The sequence below is a fragment of the Sander vitreus genome, chromosome 15 (genome assembly GCF_031162955.1).
Source record: "Sander vitreus isolate 19-12246 chromosome 15, sanVit1, whole genome shotgun sequence".
NCBI lineage: Eukaryota > Metazoa > Chordata > Actinopteri > Perciformes > Percidae > Sander > Sander vitreus.
Window position 1 is genome coordinate 12091021 of NC_135869.1, and position 14572 is coordinate 12105592.

General features: G+C 38.2%; 2 protein-coding genes across 5 annotated transcripts; both read right to left on the reverse strand.

Moving 5' to 3' along the window:
• Positions 1–40: 40 nt before the first annotated feature.
• cdk21 (cyclin-dependent kinase 21) lies at positions 41–6124 on the reverse strand. Of its 4 annotated transcripts, none has more exons than XM_078270285.1 (8): positions 5911–6124; positions 5398–5654; positions 3651–3783; positions 2523–2690; positions 2279–2388; positions 2102–2152; positions 1639–1771; positions 41–828 (listed from the first exon to the last, which is right to left on the reverse strand). In XM_078270285.1, the coding sequence occupies exons 2-8, from the start codon at positions 5625–5627 to the stop codon at positions 640–642; spliced, it is 1014 nt and encodes a 337-aa protein (XP_078126411.1). In that variant the 5' UTR covers positions 5628–5654; positions 5911–6124; the 3' UTR covers positions 41–639. The 4 variants fall into 4 exon arrangements, with proteins under 4 accessions (XP_078126411.1, XP_078126409.1, XP_078126413.1 ...); XM_078270283.1 differs by having other exon boundaries at positions 5398–5659; XM_078270287.1 differs by having other exon boundaries at positions 41–791; positions 5398–5659; positions 5911–6122.
• A 474-nt stretch (positions 6125–6598) lies between these two features.
• retsat.2 (retinol saturase, tandem duplicate 2) lies at positions 6599–14144 on the reverse strand. Its single transcript, XM_078269564.1, has 11 exons — positions 13932–14144; positions 12752–12934; positions 12313–12554; positions 11009–11210; positions 10722–10919; positions 10505–10624; positions 9647–9785; positions 9183–9292; positions 8834–9003; positions 7318–7477; positions 6599–7210 (listed from the first exon to the last, which is right to left on the reverse strand). Exons 1-11 carry the CDS (start codon positions 14089–14091, stop codon positions 7062–7064), a joined length of 1833 nt encoding a protein of 610 aa, XP_078125690.1. The 5' UTR covers positions 14092–14144; the 3' UTR covers positions 6599–7061.
• Between the last annotated feature and the right edge of the window lie 428 nt (positions 14145–14572).

Here is a 14572-nt window from a genome sequence, read left to right on the forward strand (position 1 = left end):
GATTCTCGATGGTGTTGCATTCAAGCATTCAAGAAACGGGTTTGAGAGACAATTATTTATAGAAATGCTTCTTGAATGAACAGTGCAACTCATAAAAAAAAAATATCTTGTACAGTCTGTCAATACAAACATAAATACAGGTGTAATCTATTCCCTCTGACTACACCATAAATACCTTCATCAAAATAACAAAAATAAAGATCTTCATATACTGTACAAGTTGAGAACAAAAAAAGCTTTGGTGAAACAACATAAACCAACTCATCAACTTAAAAGGTGCTCATAATAGTGTTGTCAGTAGTTTACAGCAAAACAAAATCCTTATTTTTAATACTCTCAACAACAACAAAGTAGCACTGCGTTTTGTGGAAATACACAGCGTACTATCAAATTTTTTTTTCTCCAAAGAACAACATACTTTTACTCCGTTCATATGAAGGCTGGTCAAATTGTAAGTAAATAAAAGTATTACGGAGCAATCCTTCAAAAGTGCATCATGTTCTGTTTATCAAATACAAAATATATTTCCCTGTGTTAAGGGTTATGTTCCATCACAGTTATGTTCTACAAGTCAGGCATAATGTGTTTTTTTATACACTGATGTTCAAAAGATTAGTTTCCTCAAACCTGACCACGGTTTCATGATGCCCGGTGAACTGATATTTTAAGCTGACAGTAGAGAAGCAGAAGGAGCTGACGTTCGTCTTCCAAAAGCTTCAGTTCTTCACGAAGAAAGGATGAGCCAGGGCTTTGGCAGCTGAGATGCGCCTGCTTGGTCTGAATGCCAAACACTGCTGCAGGTAAGGAGAGGTCACACCTTAGAAACGACTTGGAGAAAAGCACTGGAGATTTGAAAAGCTCGAAACACAGACAAGCATGCAACTCTTTAGATTTGTGAAGCTGTAACTAGCAAATGTTTGCTATTTTTAGCCATGCTAGCAGCACGGCTCTCGGGATCGCAATGCTGGTCCACACTGGTGCAGACTGAAATATCTCAACAACTGTTGGAAAGATTGCAATGAAATGATGCACAGACATTCATGTTTCCCAGAAGATGATTCTTACTGACTCTGGAGAACCCCTGACTTTAAATCGCAACTTGGGAAAGGGGTTAAAAATCTTTTTTATCGTGCCACATATGGAATATGTTTTATCCAGCTGGTTAAAAGAGTCTATGAGGATTCAGGAATATCTTCAGAAGAGCACCAAGTGTTATAAAATTAAAAAAACGTATGCGTTTTTCAGATATCACTGGTTAATTATCTTTTAGAGAAACCGATGGAAGCTCTGTGACCTGAATGTATGGTAGTACTCGAGAGGCACAAACTGGTGCTACAATTAGCCAAAGTACAGCCTCACACAGCTGCTAGCATGGTTTAACTCTTAGTCGTATTACTTAGTCAAATTTCTGTGAGATTCATCATTTAAACCACTAATCATATCAGCATTACTTAGAAAGTTTTGTCTATGTTGTTCGCATATTCAATATCTAATTAGTCAAAAGTGCATTAATTTATTCTGTTCCAAAATTATGTTTAAACTTAACAAAGTCAGCCTCTCTTTGCGAGTATATAACTTGAGGTGTGAAATGTGAAGCATGGCAACACGTCATGAAAACAGAAACACAGATCTGCTCACAGATAGTAGGTCGTTCTCGTCTGGGTCCAGGTTGTGCAACAGATTGGTGCAGGAGCCTTTTGGTCCCCAGATGACTGAGTATGAGATCGGGCTGTCCTTGGGCCAGTCCTCCTCGCTGGGAAAACCAATCACCCTGAAAAGAATACAGTATAGCAAAGAACTAAGTAACAGGCTGCAAATAACCAGTGCATTTGCCATTTTAAAGCAATATTGTTTTTTAAGGTTTATTTATTTATTTACAGGGAAAGCAAATGTCTTGCAGATTATCATTAAACTGCATTACATGTACATCCTTTTATACATTTTGATCATTGAGTTTCCATGGTTGTTGAGCAACTTTTGAATTCAGCAAGACAAGCTGGTGCAGTATAAGCCCTGCCTGATTTTAAAGGTTTGGGCAATGTGGATCACCACAGTGCTAATCTTTATTATATATAAAGAAAGAGAAAGAAAAAATACTCACTCAAAGATTTTTTGCAGCTGCTGTACCTCTGTATATCCCTGAAACAGTGCTCTGTGGGAGACAACTGTTTAAAGAACAAGGCACCACTTTCCATTTTGACAACTGTGGAGAATGTTTTGCATCTTAAATTACACTCTAGTGCCACATGTCTCCTCCAGCCAGACACAGACTCCTTACCTCAAGAGGAAGAGCTCAGCAAAGATGCAGCCAGCGCTCCACATGTCCACTGAGGACATGTAAACAGAGTTTAGCAGCACCTCAGGAGCTCTGTACCACAGTGTCACCACCTGAACAGAGAAGTGCGAGAGGTGACAACAGAAGATGTTTCACATCAGGCTAAGAAACAGACAGGATACAGTGGATACTCTACACTTTTAACAGTGTACCATTCTGTTTCAGGCTTGTGTGTTGCCTCACTTACACCTGGCGTGAGAGCGACATTGAAGGTGTAGATGCGTGCCAGTCCAAAGTCTGCGATCTTGACTTCTCCACAGCTGCTGATCAGGATGTTTTCTGGTTTCAGGTCACGATGCAGCACCATGTTTGTGTGTAGGAAGTCCAATCCTCGCAGCAGCTGCTGCATCACATCCTGTACACACAGACAGCAGCATGGCTTAAGAAATGTGTCCAAATCCAGGGAACATTTTGCATACATCTCTGTGTCTCAAAATGCACTGCTAATTCATCATTTGTTTACTTGTGCACTCAGAGGATTCTCAGATTGTCAGCTGTCCATCAAAACTCACCTGAGTTTACCACTGCTATTTAACAATTTGTCAGGTGTTTTTTGTCATGTTGAGTCCACAGTACACACCTATATCCCTACGTTGTGGCATAGTCTAAGAGGGTGTTCAGTAGAATTTGAGACTGTATGATGGAGGTAACTTCCTGATAACAGTTAGTGATTTGTAAGATCAGATGTCTGACCAAGGAAATCGTTTTAGTGTGATGGGAGCATGTAAAACCTTCCTTAAATGCTACTAACCCACAAAAAAAAGATAAACAAGAATTACCGCCTTGTGGTTGAACTGATCTGCCAAACCAGTCAAGTTGCAGTTTACATTTGTTTCTGTCCAGACTCATATAGTATATGTAGTAAAGACTTTGAAGCAATTTAATAAAAGGTGTTAAGTGGATTTATTTTATACACACATCTTTAACCCGGCACCACAGAAGATCTATACAATCCCTACAGTTTCAAGATTAGTGACACCAATTCAGTAATTCAGAATAAATGCCAGAAAAGGGTTTTTGTAGAACATTATGATTTTACAGTAGAGTTGAACTTTGACCTTCTGGGTATCAAATGGCATCACTTCATTATTCTATCCAATAAGACATTTGTTTATAATATATATATAATATATATTTTGTCATAATTAACATGGGAATTCTTGAGTTATGGCCATAAATGTGTTATGTGAGGTGACTTTTGACCACCAAAATCTAATCAGCTCATCCGTTGGTGTCCGAGTGTAAGTGTTTTGCTTTGTCGAGACTTCGATACATGCAGCTATACTACGAGAAGTCAAGTGCTGAGTTCACACACCTTAATACAATCACGGCTCAGTCCAGAAGCAGGAACCTTGGAGAGGTAGGTGGAAAGGTCCTGGTCAATGTATTCCAGCACCAGAGTGAGGTCCAAGCTCCTGCCCATTGGCACAGCAGATGCATCCAACAGCCTGGACGTTTAAATCAGCACGGGCATTTAGCCCATTTAAAGCAGCATTTAAAAAAACAAGAAAATGTGTGCACCATCTCTGTTTTGTGACCCTCTTTTAAAAAAATATGACATAAAACTAAAAATGAAGACAAGATGTACATAAAAGAAAAATAGAGAAGCCCACCACACCAACACACCAATCTTCCTCCCAGAAAAACATATCACTGTAATAAAACTATTGTTTTCATTAGTATCAGTATATAGCACATCATTGTACATTTCACCGCACTTAATTAATCTGTCAGGTATAATTACTGGTCACACTGCTATTATTACGATTACAAAAAAATCATATGACCAATTTATAACATATGGCAGACTGAGATAGATTAAAATCTCCAGCAGTATATAAAAGAGAGTTAAATGTCGCTCCAACTCAACCAGCTACAACAGTAAAATGCTGTTGATACATTAATAATTATAATCCAATAATATTATACATTTTCTACTTTAATTTAAGTGAAAGACTTTTACTTGTACTCCTATTTTTTGTTACATTGTATTGGTAATGACTTATAATAAATCACTTTATAAAGGATTGAATACTTCTTCCATTACCGTCCTTTAGATATTATAAACATCCAGGCTAAAATGGTCTTTTGCACCATGCATCTTTGCCACTGACAGCTCCTAATCATTAATATCAAAAGATACATTCTAAAAATAATTCTAAGATAAGTATGAACACACAAAAGTCAGAAACAGATTACAAACAAGACATCAACTTGCGATGGGATGACACCAACTGTAACGCCAAGTCGGACCAGGGGCATTAAGTGGGTGGGTGCTTCTAAATGCAATGCTGTTACATTTTAATGTATTTGCCAGTTTATTAGGTACACCTAGCTCAAACAAAAGCAGTCTAATACAACAATCCTGCAACACATCATACCTTCATGAAGGTAATAATGTTCAATTGTTAATTGTTGTTCAATAATTGTTTTAGAGAGGTCTCGATTTAACTTTATGGTCATTCTGGAGGATGTAGTTGTGGCAGGTGACATGCATTTACATTTTTTTTATAAATCATATTGTGCAATATCATGAACTTAATAATTGTACATTCTGAATTAACTATATACTTACTGTACTAGATTGGATGTTTTACATAAATAGCCACGTCACTTCTAATACATATCTATATGCAACTCGCCAAGAAGAAACTTGAGATATGAGCAACTTAAGATCCTTACTATTAACCTTGTTTATATTTTAGGCATTATGTATATTTTATACTTGCACTCTTTCCTACTTATTCTTTTTATCAGTATCTACTTGTTTTTATTACTAGTATTATCCAATTTTTATCTCCTTAGGATTTTATTATTGTGTCGTTTTCCGTTTTTAATACCTGTTATTGACTTCTTTTTGTTTCTGTAAAGCACTCAGAGCTGCATTTTATGTTATGAAAAGTGATACATAAAGTTTATTATAAATTATTATCATTATTATTATTTTGTCCACCCTATTTATATCAATGAGGGTCGGCTAAATAACAAAAACACAGTTGCAACAACAACTGCATTAGTTTTAGATAGGTGTAACCTAATAAACTAGAAAGACATAAACTTACTTGACTATGTTGGGATGGTTGAAGTACTTCATTTTACGCAGCAGCGCCACCTCGCGGATCATGAAAGCAGGGATCCCGTTCTCCGACGTGTCCCCGCGGATGTTGAATTTCTTCACCGCGAGGAGTCTGCGTTTCTCCCCCACCTCTCTGGCTTTATACACTTTACCGTAGGAGCCAACTCCTACTTCTGCCAGGAGCTCGTAGCACAAAGGCTTAATGCAGACGTCCATGGTCTTCCAGATTCAGGACAAATTAACCTGAACTTTGAAGATAAATGTCTATTTTAGCAACAGTTAAATATGTCGCATTTGCTTCTTTCAACACTTACATTTTAGTCAAAGAGTAAGCTAGCTAACAGGGCTCTGAGTAAATTGAGGTTTTGAGGTTAGCTAGCAGGTAATTATCACCTGTCACAGAGCACAGCCTCAAACCACCTACAATAGCAATGTTTTGATGCAATTGACAAATGTTTAATTTTGCCGTTTGTACACAATCGTTTTTTTTAAACTTTACCTCAGACTGCCGACGACCGCACTTTGCCCTCCATGCCGTTGCCTGCAGGAAAATGTCGCTGCATAACTGCAAACAGCATCAGAAAAAATAAGAAAATCACACCCCTTTTATTCGCCAACTAATCAGAAAGCTCAAAATGTAAGCCCACTTTTTGTACGCTGCTCCCTAGCTGCTGCTATCAATGTTACTGAAAACAAATGCTGCATTTAGGTGCAGGTCAGTGCCAGGTTTTAATAACATAATAGCTGAGCTTTGCAGTTAATGGGCAACAAAAAGTCAGTTTACAAATGTTTAGTTTATATCTCAGTAATTACCAGAAAAGTCAATCCGTTTAAATATACTGATTGGATATTTATTTATTTTCATACTGACATGTATTCGAGTTCTGAGTTAAAAGTCAAAATTCTGAGAATAAAGTCAGAATTCTAAATGTAATTGTGCCACCAAATGGAACTTGTATTTATGACATGTAAAGTCTGACTTCAACCTGAATTCTGACTCAGAATTTGATTTTAAATTCAGAAGTCAAACACATTTTTCATGTGGCCCTAATCCTCTTCCGTAGGGATGTGACACACAAAGTAGTTGGCAAAATACCAATTAATGCAGTTAAAAAATTAAATTAACCCCCTGACCAAATATTTTGAAAAATACCAAGACCAAAACAAAAGACCAAACTGCAACCAAATCATTGTTTGTACCCTTTAATGTTAAAAAGGGAGGAAACATGTTACAGACTGCAAACCAAACACACCTCAGGCAACGAGTTAAAGTTAACCGCAAATGCAGTTTAGAAAGTATTAGTACAAAACAAGCCGGATACAAATTTCAACATTTGGTTTAAAAAAGCATTTAAACAGTTAAGGTCATGTTAGCTTTGATAAGTGTAGGTTGACTGTAGAAACATTCCGCATCTTACATTGAATAAATGTAGACATGCGTATTTTAAAGTATAAGCACAGGTTGTATACGTTGGTGTGGAAAACTTTCCGCTTTATTCTAGCAAAAATAAGTCATTTGGTAGATGAAATCTGGGAGTCTCTGTTCTGGGCCGATTTGAGCCTCTTTACAAAGGCTTTTTTGTGAGCGAGATGTAAGCTCAAGTGGCGATACAGTATGTAACGGTCACTCAGCTGAATGCTGTAAGGCAGTTACTCCCCTTTCAATTTGGCATTCATTAATTTTGTTTTCTTTGCCAAGGCGATGGCATCCAGATGGAGGTTGCGGTTGAGAATAACCGAGCCACAAGTGAGAGCTCCAGCGAGAGCGCCGGCAAAGCCACACACAAACACATCCTGACCTGCAAAACAAAATACACAAAATGTACTGAATTAAGATGAAACTCTAAAGTCCTGTCAGGAATGACATCCATGTCTGGAGGATATTATGCTGTGCAGATGATCTAACCTGTGAGATAGAGGTTCTTCAGTGGAGTCTGAGGTCTTACTGTAGCGTTACATTCAGGGCTGAAGCGGGCAATGCCATGATCGGCTCCGTAGATTTCACCTTTAGGGGCTCCGATGTAGTGCGTGTTTGTGATGGGGGTGCCAGCATCAATGTACTCAATCTGCACAAAAAAAAACAGGCATATATATATGATATATATATATATATATATATATATATATATATATATATATATATATATATATATATATATATATATATATTTTAAACCAGGAAAGCTAGCCTGGTTTCAGACTTGTGTATGACCGCCCACATTTGTTCAGCGATTTAAATATGAACTGGAATATGAATTGACAGCGTCTGATTATCAGGATACAAGAAAGTTTGCCTTTAATCAAAACTCTTAAACCTACATTGAGTCATTTTTTTGAGTTGATTCTTTGCAAAAACCCCTTTGTTCTTTCACAAATGTGCTCATTCATGTGTAATTACCAACTAATCAAAGTATTCTCGTAAGCGTAGAATCTGCCATTTAGAATCATTCAGAATACATACGAGCGACTCGCTCAAATGACGGCAGCCATGTAGCGCCTCCATCTTTGAAATACACTAGCCAAAGAGGGACATACCTCCGCATTTTGCCCTCTTACACCTATTGGCACTGTGACGAATGCAAGGGGGAGATTACTCGCCAGGGAAGCGAAAAAGAGAATTAACACGACAACGCGACAGGCAAAGCAACAAGACCAAAGTTAATATTGGAGTAGCTAGAACAGCTGCGTGTAAACGATGGAGAGAGCTAATTTCGGGTTCGGCCACCGTAGGAGGAAGGGCTAGACAGTAATATTCAGTTGGTTGTCATATACAATTTCACCGCTAGATGGGAGAAATTCTTACACAATGTAGCTTTAAGATAGGCAACAATAATAAGCAACATAAAACCAATAAGCCAAAACAATGTCAAAAAAAAAGAGTCAGAAACAAAATGCGATTATAAAATCATAAACAACAATAATGATAATACTTTTATAAAAACAAATTATATCCAAGAAACATCCTATTAAATAAATAAGACCAATCTAATACAATACAATTATTTAATGAGGCTAACATATTTAACATAAGTACCCCAAGGAAGCCACAGGAAGAGCAGTTTTGGCCTCACTGATTTAAACTCACAGAGCGGGACCACATTTTGTAGTTTTAAATGTTGTTGCAGAAGGTTAAAGGCAGTGGGAGCAGCGTACATAAAAAACTCTTCTACCTGGTTCAGTTCGGTCAAGAGTCCTGGGAACAAAAGACATAGATGTTCCCACATTTTTCGGGGAATTTATATAGATGAGGTGGTTGTAACCCAAGAATGGCGTTATACAGTAAATAAGTGAGTGCCAACCTACGGAAGGTTAAAGAGGACCAGCCTACCCGAGAATACTGTTTACGATAAATAAATCTCCATAATATGCAGCATCCGAAGCTAATGAGCAGTGAGAGGACAACAGAGACAAAGTAACGTTACCTTGTCTCTGGTTATCTTGGGGAACACATCCATAACCACCTCCAGAATAGAGTCAATGAATGCCTGTTTCAGCTCTTTGTAGTCAGGCGCTCTGTTTGTCACTTTGTCATCCTTCCACTCCTCAAACCACTCGTATTTGGCGAAACTGACCAGACTCAAGGTGGATTTCCCTAATGTGAAGAAAAAATAAAGAGAATATTTAAGTTAAACAAACAACAACAACAACAACATGACTACACATTGTTCTGGAGTCAGAAGGGTTTTCTTTTCTGACAATTGTTCAGACTCATGCATTAACTTAGGTTCACTGTAGAAGCTAAAGTGCTGCATCAGATCACAGTTTCTGTACCTGGTGATCTTTCCTCCCATGTCGGATCTTTAGCCGATGGAGATGCGACGAACAGGAGAGGTACACTTTTAGCAGACTCTTCCCTCTTTCCATTCAAATAGTTTTCCACCCTGTAAAAGAAAACACAGATACAAAATAACTGAAGCAGATGCATTATGTTTCAAGTGTACATTCCTAAATGTAATCTTCTATTAAAACATAGGACCAAAAGCTCCTTGAGTTGCAGTTATTCAGTGTGTTTTTACACATTGTATTATATTAGAGCGACTTTAAGTCCGTATAGAGTTTAGAACTAAAGAACTTAGGCATTTTGAGATTTGCAGGTTGAGTTTAAGTGGCCTCAACTTCAAACGCAAAATAAAGACTGCCCTTTAAAACTAAATAAAAGCAGGAGCCAGGTTTGTATTTTGGCTATAACTCAAATGTGAATTGTGAGAACAGATATAAGATACAAGACAACATACAGTTCATCAAAATTGTTCTCAGAAAAGATCCAGTAGTTGTCTGCTTTCAGGGCTAGCTCCTCCTTGGTTCCATTCAGACCCAGAAAAACACTCAGGCCACCTTCACCGTTCTTCATCATACTCAGCTGCTCCTGGATAGCTGCATGATACGAGTGTCACAGCATACAGAACAACTTTACCAACAGCTCACAGATAAAAGTAACATGAAAACTTTATTTATAAGTGTGAGTCATTGCCCTGAGTTAATGAACAACAAAATGAAACAAGTGCTGTTCTGCAGTCTGTCAAGGAAAAATGCTTAACAATCGGTAGCCTCAGCCTTTCTGGTGTGAAGACTTGCTGCTTTTCTCCGTTTTAGGTCGTTGTAAATTGAATATCTTTGGTTTTGGGTTGTTGGTCGGACAAGTTACTTGATGTTGTCACCTGGGCATTTTCTAAGCTAAAGGGTCAAAGCTTTAGTGCGTAACTTTTTGATATTAATAAACTACTAAGCTACAAAGCTAATTAAGACTATCAGCTTCACAAAACTCTCTGTATTTCTCAGTATGTGCAAAAGATTGTAGTCCGGTGACTTTCCCGCGCAGAAACTCGAGTGAAGATAATGACCTCTTCTGAAGAGTCCATCATGTTTTTTTAATCCTCCGTGTCCTCCTTGTACTAGCAACTGTGTGGAGAGGTGTGGGGGCTGTGCGCTATCACGAAAGGCTTGTATCATGTGGACGCGCCGACAGCGTTGTTGTCATTACTTAGAATTCCTCATGAGGGCGACAGAAACTACGGACTATAGCTTTAATTGATTAATTAAAAAATAAATTGATGTTAATCAAATAACTATTACTTGCAGCACTTATTCCCTACATGGCATGGCCTGGAGCTCTTTGGGCAGCAGCTTCTGGTAGGTGTTGAAGATGCCAGCATTAGAGATGACCATAGGGGCATGGATATGAATTTCCTCTTGGCCTTTCATGACGCTCACACCTGAAACCATAAAAACAAACAAAAGGCAGTGTATCTCTTCTCAGTGGGAGCTGCATGATGTGACTGTGGAAAGGAGCACTGAGGAAATCACACCCACCATACGCTTCTTTGGCGTCATTGAACAGGATGCGGTTGACTGGCGCTCGCACTAGAACAGCACCACCAGCTTTCTCAATGATGGGGATCATGTGGTAGGCAATTTCACTGGCTCCGCCTTTTGGGTACCAGGCACCATTCAGGTAGTGAGTGACCAGCAAGCTATGCATAGAAAAACTGGTATCTTTTGGCATGTTACCTGCAGATCAGAGAAGGAAACAAAAAACGATAAGCAGAATACTGCAGAAATAAAATTGATTACACCAACAGGACTGCAGCTTGGCCTACCGTAGGTGCCAAAGATGTATGTGAAAACGGCCCTGAGTTCCTTGTTCTCCGTCAGTTCGTTGACCACTTCTGTCAGGCTGCGGGGGGCCATTTTGAAGAAGAAGGACAGATGTTTGACCAGACCGGTGTAGATCAGGAACTTGGCCACGGGAATGGGGCAGGTCTTCAGCAGAGCGAGGAGCCAAATGCCCCGGTTGGTTTTCTGGAGACGGAACAAACAAGACACACAGGTGATGGCTACAATAGACTGGCAGACACTTGAACATGAGTGCAATCAAAGTAGTTTTGCTTCTGTTATGAGCACACTTATTGTTTTGATAAGAACATTTGTGAGTACATTAATAGCTATTTTTTAATTAAATATTTTTTTGGTTACAGCAAGGAAATGTATAACTGTCTGTGTGAGGATGCACCTTCCCCAGGAAAATGAACAAACCGATAAAAGTATAGAAGAACAGATTGAAACTACAGACAAAAACATTTGACAGAAAATGTCAAATACTTGTGAGAGAATGAAAAGAATGTCTTCGGCTCATAACCAAAGTGAAACCGAAAAGTGAATGTAAATATAGCATAAAGCAACTCTATTATGAATCCATCTACTCCTATTATTTACTCAACTTTTAAAGTACTTCTCATTTTTTCACCTTTGTGTATTTTTCCTTTCCGCTTGTTATAATAATAAAGTTGAAAATTAAATAAATATTTTATATATACACACACATATATAAATATTTTATATACACACACATACATATATATATATATATATAAATATTTTATATACACACACATACACATATATATATATATATATATATATATATATATATATATATATATACATATATATCTATATATATCTATATACATATACATACACACACACTAAATTTTGCTCCACAAAGATAAAGAAAGTGACATTCCTTTATCAGTGTGGCAAAGCAAAACGCTGTAGCAACTCAGTCTGGTTACAATTTTGTAATATCGATTGTCAGCTAATAAAAGGCCTCGCCAAATACTCTGACCTTTGATTTACCAACCCTTGAGCCCTTGAAGAATAGCAGTGATGACACCAACAGAAATCTGTATAACGAAGCCTCTTTGTGCTAAAGGACAGTTTATGAACACACAGTTCATCGAGGAAAAAGGCATTGTGCACATAAGTAAAGGAAAAAGTGGCTAGATTATCACTGAAAAAATATTTGACTCTAAACCTTGAATGCCAATACAAGTTTTTGTATTGAATCTGCAGGTAGTCAATATTTTGTACTGATCACAATCTGTAATGCTGAAGCTCCTACCTTGACCAGCTTCAAGTACTCATCAATGGCCTTCTCCTCTCCAGGGAAGCACTTCTTTAGCTCCTCGGGGAAGCGGGTCCTGCCGCTGTAGATGGGATACCGGCGCCGATTTTCTGGAGGTCCCAGAACTACCTGGTCGAACGGATTCTCCAGAGGTTCCCACTGCAGCTGTCCATTAGTCAAATGGTCCAGCATGCAGCGAAAAGGCTTATGTTCTAGCAGGTCACCAATGTAATGGATTCCTGAGGGAGGAAGGCAGAGAACATGTGGACACAGCAGGATTTTATGTGACCAAGTCTTGCATGTTGGAAGTCATTTTTTTGTAACTAAATATTCAATACAGAAGTGTCAAACGACAAATTAACTGAAATCTTCACAGCATTTTCTTAATTTTAGGCGTTACATATTCATAAAAAGAACCCAGAGCCATCCCTCTTACCAACATCAAACTCAAAGCCCTTCTCAGTGAACGTGTGACAGCATCCTCCAGCCCGATCATGCTGCTCCAGAACCAGGACTTTCTTTCCAACTTTAGCCAGCAGCACCGCAAGCCCAAGGCCACCGATCCCACTGCCGATGATGATGGCATCCAGGTTGTCGGGTATTTTATTGGCCACAAAACCTGAAGAAAAAGGCAACAAAACATTTAAACAGCATGGTTGTGGCACAATAACAATACATCTGACCCAAGAGGAGAACAAATGTTTACTGTATAGTCGATTGATTGACATAGAATGTATTTGACCCAACATTAATTAGTTTCAGCTTTGCAAATGCTGAGAATGTACTGCTTTATGTGCAATTATGGGACATTAAAGGAAATATCATGGACGTCATCATGAACACTATTAACCATGCACTCTTGAACTCTACTAACTGCCTCAGATCTGACACTGTACAAACACATATTATATTTATCATCCATACAAGTATCCTGTTTTAGCATGGCATATTTTTGGATTGCACCTTATTGTTATGTTTTTTTTACATTTTGCAACTATTGTTATGTTATAGTATTTTGTATATTTGTACTCTTTGTATCTGCATTCACCCAAATTTGGTATGCAACTGCAGCAATTTTCCTTGGAATAAAGTAGTCTTATCTTCTCTCTGTCTGTAAACTGAATATGTTTGGGTTTGGACTGTTGGTCAGACTTTAATTAGAAGACATAAGTGTGGACTCTCAGGGAATATCTGATGGGCTTTTGTTTTTGTTCGTTTTTGATATTTAAGAATTGGTTGAAATCATCAATAAGAATCAATATCAAAATCAAATAGTCTTAGTATAGAACTAAAATGTAAAATTTTAGGAGTCCATGCTTCAGGTTGCACACTCATCACCATGATTCAGGACACCTGTAACTTTGCAAAATTGCCTTTGGGAGAGTTTTTAACCCTCGGTTTTAAAGACATATTTGGATGAAGAAGTGCATGCAATGAGTTGGGGGAGCCACTAACGATTATTTTCATTATTATATCTTAGGCTCAATAAATCAATTTAATCAACAGTCCAAAATCCAAATTCATTTAATTAACAATATACAGAATAGAAAAGCAATACATTCGCGCTTTAGAAAAGCAGATAACGTTTTCGTTACATAACGACCTTAGTAACTTACCTTGCTTCAGCACTTTATTTTTCTCTTTCCTGTCATGAACCATCTTTTTCGACGGTTCACGAGTGTCTGTCTCAAAGGGATTGGGCCCGGAGCTGTTGAAGACATATTTTAATATAAATACGACCAAAGCGACACAAATTATCACGACGCTGATCAACATCGCGCCAACATTGAGCAATCCGTTCAGTTTGTGTATTCAGTTCCTCATTACACCCGTAAATACAAAGTACCGCCTACATAACTGACAGGTGCAGCCGGCCAATTAGAGCCTTCCTTTAGTACACGCCAGGCACTTCCGACCAATCAACATTGACTTCCGTGAGAGGATACAAAATGCCCCTACTGGGTTTCATAATTGAAAACAGAGGGCAAATAATTTCTAATAAGGGAAGAAGTTCCACTCTCTCGTTACTTCTGGCTTCTGAACTGGTTGCAGTTCCACCAGAGTTCCGTATAGGGGGCGCTCACATGCCAGTGCAGAATAAATGGGACTCTATGGAGCTATACCCCTCAAAATCCACTTTTCTCAGGATATAATTTTTTGTCTAGTAATTTGAATGTTGCATTCGAAAGGGGAGGCTAAGAAAATACACACTGCTGGGTGTTAGATTTTTTTAAAGTGGCTTTTTTGTTCTAAAAAG

Excerpts from the sequence above, each read along its gene's own strand:
- cdk21 (XM_078270285.1), bottom strand. The coding sequence starts at position 5,627 with ATGGACGTCTGCATTAAGCCTTTGTGCTACGAGCTCCTGGCAGAAGTA. Across the intron at positions 2,389-2,522 it reads ATGTCGCTCTCACGCCAGGT|GTGGTGACACTGTGGTACAG; the intron begins GTAAGTGAGGCA and ends TTCTCTGTTCAG. Across the intron at positions 829-1,638 it reads ACGAGAACGACCTACTATCT|TCGTTTCTAAGGTGTGACCT; the intron begins GTGAGCAGATCT and ends CTTTTCTCCAAG.
- retsat.2 (XM_078269564.1), bottom strand. The coding sequence starts at position 14,091 with ATGTTGATCAGCGTCGTGATAATTTGTGTCGCTTTGGTCGTATTTATA. Across the intron at positions 12,555-12,751 it reads GGGCTTTGAGTTTGATGTTG|GAATCCATTACATTGGTGAC; the intron begins GTAAGAGGGATG and ends TTCCTCCCTCAG. Across the intron at positions 7,211-7,317 it reads GAAGAACCTCTATCTCACAG|GTCAGGATGTGTTTGTGTGT; the intron begins GTTAGATCATCT and ends TTTGTTTTGCAG.